The 6,834-nt window shown below is 37.7% G+C and overlaps 1 protein-coding gene across 1 annotated transcript in view; it reads left to right on the top strand.

Moving 5' to 3' along the window:
• The window catches only part of LOC119422503 (peroxisomal acyl-coenzyme A oxidase 1-like), a 6,964-nt gene extending 1,987 nt beyond the window's left edge, over window positions 1–4,977 (top strand). Inside the window, exons 2-3 of the mRNA XM_037689879.1 lie at window positions 2,295–2,501; window positions 4,615–4,977. Coding sequence (XP_037545807.1) covers window positions 2,295–2,501; window positions 4,615–4,665 — 258 coding nt within the window. The 3' untranslated portion in view covers window positions 4,666–4,977. The remainder of the gene's footprint in view (window positions 1–2,294; window positions 2,502–4,614) is intronic.
• The last annotated feature ends 1,857 nt before the right edge of the window (window positions 4,978–6,834 follow it).

The following is a 6,834-nucleotide window of genomic DNA, read 5'->3' as shown; positions in this document are numbered from 1 at the left end:
GAGCAGGGACACAAAGCATCTTTGTCTAAACTGCAGTTTGTGCAAACTGTAGTGAGCTAGGGTCGGTTAGCTTCAGTTAGCTTAGGAGCCCCACTACAATCAATATTTAATAACGGGTTCTCTCTTTTTCGAGCTACTTGACAGATATGCGACAGAGGTACTGTGTTGGAGATGGTCTAATCAGTGACATGAGACGTTAATTTTCTTTGACCCATCAAAATGAATGTGGTCATTTATTAACAGAATAAAAATTTAACATCAAAACATTGTACACTTGATTATTCTGATCGGCTCTGATTAATAAAACTTGGCACGTTTTACTTAATAAAAACAACAGACATTTCCTTAGATCTTAAATTAATGTCTGCAGGCTTTTAGCTTATCTTTTACTGGCAGAGAAATATAGAGATGGAGTAAAGTTTAAGAAGGGAAAGTGGATACTTAGGGTTAACTAAGATAATAAAGAAAAGATGGGGAGTTATCTTGTTTGAAACCAGATAGCATGTTTCCCGGTGATTTCAGCTAGATGGTACCCGAGCGTCGACTCTTTACCTTGGTGGGGTTTCAGAGAGGTCTTCTCCTGGCGTCCAGCAAGGCTGAGACTGTTTATCTCCAGGGATTCATATCCGCTTCTCATCAACTTGGGACCACGAGGCTGACTGGCCCAGCTTCCAAAATAAACTCCCCGAAGGATAGGGTTAAGTTAAGTGGAATTTCAGCAAACGTGCTGAACTCCTGAGATGTTGAATAGGTCTTTAGCGTGATGACCTGAATCAACACTCCAGACAGGTGTCATCTTTCAGAAAAAGACCACCGTGGACTTCACCTTCTCCAGCAGAACTCTCTGTTCTGAACTTTTGGAACTTCTGTTCTCTCTGGAACTTCTGTTCTCTCTCGGAACTTCTGTTCTCCATGGAACTTCTGTTCTCTCCCAGAACTAACTGGAACTAGGAAGTGTCGACTTTTAAAGAGTTCTGCTTCCGGTCACTTTTGGGAAGTCCTTATTGGTTGAAAGAACCAACAGGGGTGTGGTTTTAGTGACGCCAGAGGGTCACTACAAGTCAGAAAAACAGCGGAGATGTTTAGGAACAGACAGAGAAATGTTTTGGAGAAATGACAGACTTACAGGTGCCAGTTTTCTTGTTTCTGTCTGAGAGGTTTAAAAACATGACAGTTCGTTCCAATAACTTGTTTGCGACTGTCTCCGACTTTTCGACATCACACCTTTCTCATTTCAGACAGAAGATCAAAATGCATAATTACTTTGTAACATAGACATTTAACTTGATTTCTACTTTGAATGAGGATTAAAAATCATTAATACTGTTTCACAGTTGATTTAAAATGAGTGGTTCACTTCAACATTTAAAATGGTTTGAACTAAACACACTTTTGATTATCAAGACATTGTAAAATCGTAATGATAATATAAAAAAGAGAGTGTTCTTTCAATTGATTAGTTCAGGATACAATTTGAAAGTCTCTGGATGAGCTAATTTGTATTTCTGGATTCAAATCAATGAAATAACAGTTCCTGTCCCATGAAGGTCTTCAGAGGCAGGTCTTGACCGGAGGCTTAGTTCACTACAATATATAGATATATATATCTATATATATGGATATATATATACATGAGCTGTATGCCATAATCATCAGTATTAAAACAATTAAAGACCTGAAATATTTCAGTTGGTGTGCAATGAATCTGAAATATATGAAAGTTTCATTTTTATCATTACATTATGGAAAATAATGACCTTTATCACAATATGCTAATTTTTTTAGAAGGACCTGTATAATTCATTGTTTCTTCTAAAGGAAAGTGTCAGATTTTGTTGCATGTTCATCACACTGTAAATAAAGTGTGAACATCTGTATTTTATGGGATATTTGTTGCATTGTGATACAAAAAAGTGCATCTGGCTCACGCATGCGGAGCTAAACGGACGTGTTTGCACCAACCAATGAGTTCTTGTGAATGTGACGCAGAGACGGAGTGGCACGTTTGAACTGAAGCTTTCGTCAGGAGTGGAGCAGGTTTTATTAGATTTGACCCGTAGTGTTGATCCTGCTCACAAACCAGTGCAGTTTGAAAAATGAACTCTTCTCAAACCTTCAGCATGTTTTTGTTTCAGAATTCACAAACTTCCATCTTTAAACATGTTTTTTTTCTGTGTGAATAAAATGAATCAGAATTAGCTGGTTCGCTGCAGCTTGAATTAAAAGTACAAGTCTTTATTTTTATTTTTTGGTCATTAGATAATTCTATTTCTGCCTCACTGTGTTATCTTCAGGCTGGACTGCTGAGCGGGCCCCAGGTTCTGCAGGTTTCTGTCCGTATCAAAGAGCTTCTGTCTCAGCTGAGGCCCAACGCCGTGGCGCTGGTGGACGCCTTTGATTTCCACGACAAGAAGCTGAATTCTGTTCTGGGGCGCTACGATGGAAACGTCTACGAGCAAATGTTCGAATGGGCTCGTCGTTCCCCTCTCAACGCCACGGAGGTAAACATCATCGTTTGTTTATGAGTATAACTCTGTACTGGTCCACTACAGTGAAGGAATTGTTTTTGGTTGAAGAGTAGAAGATCCTAACAGTAACACAAAGACGTATCCATTACACCATGACTGAACCACAGCAGGAGCTGAAGCCTTCAAAATGATCATCTGGAGCCATAACTGAGCCTATCAGTGCAGCTGCAGCCGGATACTGTTACAGATCCGACGTGTGTTATCGTCTCCTTTCTGCCGTATCTGCCGGTTGTTTTGTTAACTGGCAACGTGTTGCAGCTACAACACACTAACAGTCGAGCTGTGATCAGAGGAAGCTCACATTTCATCGTCTCATAACAAAAGCAATTTACAAAAGATAAATCGCCAAAGAGGAAACTTTGAGGTTTGATATTTGACCGTTTTTATTTTTAATTATCAAGATGGGATCAATGATCTTTGAGTCTTTAATACTCAGGTTCCAGGAGCTGAATATAGATGTGTTTGACTGTCTAATCCAGATTAAAGCAGAAACAGACCTGCTTTGTTCCACTGAAGCTAGTGCAGATGTACACTGACTCTACCTGTCACCTTCAACGGTGACAGGTAGAGTCAGTTTAAAGGTCGTTAACTGACCTTTTACAACCCGGTCACTATCCTGCTCTATGGGAGTCCCGCAGGGTAGTATACTGGGTCCATTGCTTTTTTTTTTTTTTACTATACATAAGTTACCTTCCCAAAATATTTAATCACTCCAATATTTTTATTGTATGCTGATGATGCTGCTTTTTTCTTGTCTAGCTCAAATATCGAATCTATTAACAGTCAGCTACATGCACATCTTCAGCAATTTCATTTCTGGCTACAAGAAAATCACTTGACAATTCATGTAAAAAAAACAAAAAAGTATGTATTTTTCCTCACCTAGAAGACATTTCATTATATCAAATCATCTTACCATTTTAAACAAACCCCTTTATATTGTCACCTTATAAATATCTGGGAATTATTTTGGATTCTCATTTAACTTTTTTTTTTTCATTCAACCTTTATTTAGACAGGTAAATCCCATTGAGCCTCGAGGACTCGTTTACAAGAGAGACCTGATTCCAACAAAGAATGATGACAACAATGGACAACAGCAACAACAATAAACAGTTATAAAATGTCATACAGATTTTTTTTTTTAACAAATAGAATGGCTAAAATAAGAAAAGTTACAAAAAACAGCTAGATTCTAAGGCGAATGTAGAAAACTAAAAACAGGAACATGTCTGCATTGGTCCCTGCCAGGAGTCCAACAGATTCTTAAAGCCACTTAGAGAGGTCAAGGTCGAGAGCTTCAACTTATGACCACGTGGACTCCTTATGTACTAAGCTGAAACAAAAAATGTTTGTTTACTCCAAAATTAGATCAAATTTGACATCTTCTGTTTCAAACGCTTATCTTCATGCCATAATACTTTCAACTATGTCGTACTGTTTACCTGTCTGGTCTCTACTAATGAAACCCTGAAACCCATAGCTAGGCTCTACATTAGGGCCTATAAAATTCATAACCAACTTCCTGGCTAGACTCATCACTGTACAGCTCCTTATTCTTCAAATGCTCTAACTTTTCAAAGTTATGTTCTACACAGCAGTATTCAATTGTATTTTCAGCTCTTTCTACTTTGATGCCTAAAACCAGTGATGGAAATGGTCGCTCGACTAGGTCTGCTACAAGCGGACACTTGACCAGCCTTTAAAAACTATGGCCAGAGCTCATTTATCTGTTTATACTAAAGCATGGAAGGACATTCCTCAACATATAAAGTCTATCTCAACATGGGCATTTTTTAAGAAGACTCATGCGCGTCTTGTGTTGGACACCTTCTTTTGCCATCACCATTAGGTGTCTTCCGTGTAAATGCTCCTATTCTTGTATTTTGTAATGTGGTGTGTGTGTCTGTTAATGTGATGCTGAATATCTGTGTGTTATGTTCTGCAGAACAAGAACCTGCTGTAAAACAGCAATTATGCTGAGCCAGGCCCACTTTCTTTTAATCTTAAATAAATAAAATAAAGATGGTTGTCCTCAAGAATTTTACATCATCTCATCAGAAAATATGCTCTTTTTATTTTCCAGGTTCATGACTCCTTCCACAAGTACCTGAAGCCTCTGCGGTCCAAACTGTGAGCTCATCACTGGACTCCAACTGCTGCTTTCATTTTAACAGTAGACAAGATGGCTTTTACTTTCTGTCATTTAATGCTAACGATGAGCCCTCCCTCCTCTTATGTTAACACCCCCCACCCCCGCACACAGTAAAGTTAATCTCAGGCTTTTGAAACCTCCACAGAAGAACTAACCTGATTGATAGATTAGATTAGTGATGAGAAGTGAACATAAATCTGAGTTTTTCTTTGTTTTATGGATGGAAATCGATTACATCCATAAATAGCACATTTAAATAAAGTTTGAACTGACAGAATAACATTAAGAGTCTTGGGGGGGGGGGGGGGGGCAGCATTAATTTTTGCACAACTTTTGTTTTCCAAACAAATTGGTATAAACTTTTGTTAGAAGCTCACATTTCATCATTTCTTTACTTTCCATTGTGTGCTTGCAGATGGTTTCATCCAGCAAAATATCAAACAGAAACCACAAAATGATTAAGTATTATAAATATTATTATTGAAGACATAATGACTGATTAATGACGCTCTCCAATCACTATAGAAATTAAAATCAAATGTCACTGGATGGTGTTTTTCCTCTAGTTTCAGGTTTCTCTGTAATATTATTGAAAGAACCCCCGAGCCATAGTTGAATCAGTTTTTCACGCTCATGTGGTCCTTTTAGAATGAAATACTCAAAGCCGTGCCGTTCCATGCAGGGCGTCCCTTTGTTTACAAGCAGTCAGCTGAAATGAATACATAACATTCTCCAACAACACATCTGGATCCTGCGGGGTGAGCTGCTGTTTGTGTGCTGGGGAGCAGATTCTGCACTTTTTTACTGTAAATGTCTCAGATTGTAAGAACTGACACTTTATTTGTAAAACATGATGCTGTGTGACGAGTCCTCGCATCAGTTTGTGGTTTTACCTACTTCTGAATGTGTCTGAATGGAAGAAGACGTGTAGGACGGAGCTGCGAGGGAAAATGTGTGAAACATTGGTAACGATGGATTAACTGAGGGTGCACATGCACGGTTTAGAGCTGGTGCATTAGTTTGTTTAGCTTCATTTTGTAACTCTTGTTTTTAATTAACTCTGTTTCTGAATACAAATTTTGAATAAATACGTTTTGATGTCTAGTTTTTACTGTCTTAATAATGCAACATGAAATATGCCTGCACGCTGTGTACTGTGTGTAGATTGTACACTGTTTTTAAATTAATGCGTACGTTGTTTTATAACTAAAGTTACTGAAAACGGTTTGGAAACGTCTTTAAAAACTGACATGGAGAACAGAAACCGGTTGATATTTAATGAAAATAAATCAACCGCCCACACGTATTTGTGTAGCCTTCTGATGTTTTGCACCTTCACAGATCACAAGAGGGAGTTTTATTCTGAAGACTCTGTAAAATGTAAAATGTTTTCTAAAGAGAAGATTTTCCTGAGGCGTTTAATTTTTTTCTAATTTAACAAGAGTTTTCATGTCTGTATAAAACATGCAATATAAGTAGGAAAGGTTATTGTTAGACTCAGCATATTTTTTTTAGGAATTTGTCAGCATTTTCTTGAATAATTAGATTTTAAGCGTGATTTCAATGTCTGTTAAATAATCCGATCAGATAAATATAAATTAAATAAAAAGTGGTGTTTTCACGTAGTTTACCACCTTTATAACAAGGTGAAGTCAGGTCTGGACAGATTCTTCTTGTTGAAACGTTCCGTCTTTTGTCCAAAAGTAGAATCCGTTCAGACCTGACAACCTTGTTAGATTTATCTACCCGGATCATTAAATGCATCCGGATAACTTGATTTTAGTTTGAAAATGGTCCCAGAAGATTTATTTTCTAATTCCTAAACAGTTCCCTGAAACAGTATTTCAACTTTTCCAGTTTGTCACGTCAACACATTTCCAAGTATTTTACAGGTTTTTATTTTCTGTGATTAGCCAACACAAAGGAGCACATGACTGAAGTAGAAGGACAATACTAGAAGTTTAAAAGTGGCATGTATTACTTTGGACAGACAGTTGTTGCTGTAAATGAAGCTGAAGGTTTTGGATTTGCACATCTAGACTGAAATTGTTGCCCATTCTTCTGTGCAAACAGTTCAGATTGGACAGAGAACTTCTGTGAGCAGTGTAGATGAACAGATGCAGAGATATATTCATCAATTAAAACGGATTC

Source organism: Nematolebias whitei, chromosome 16 (genome assembly GCF_014905685.2).
Source record: "Nematolebias whitei isolate Nwh7 chromosome 16, NemWhi1, whole genome shotgun sequence".
In the NCBI taxonomy this organism is placed as follows: Eukaryota; Metazoa; Chordata; class Actinopteri; order Cyprinodontiformes; family Rivulidae; genus Nematolebias; species Nematolebias whitei.
This window is presented reverse-complemented; position numbering and strand designations above follow the sequence as displayed.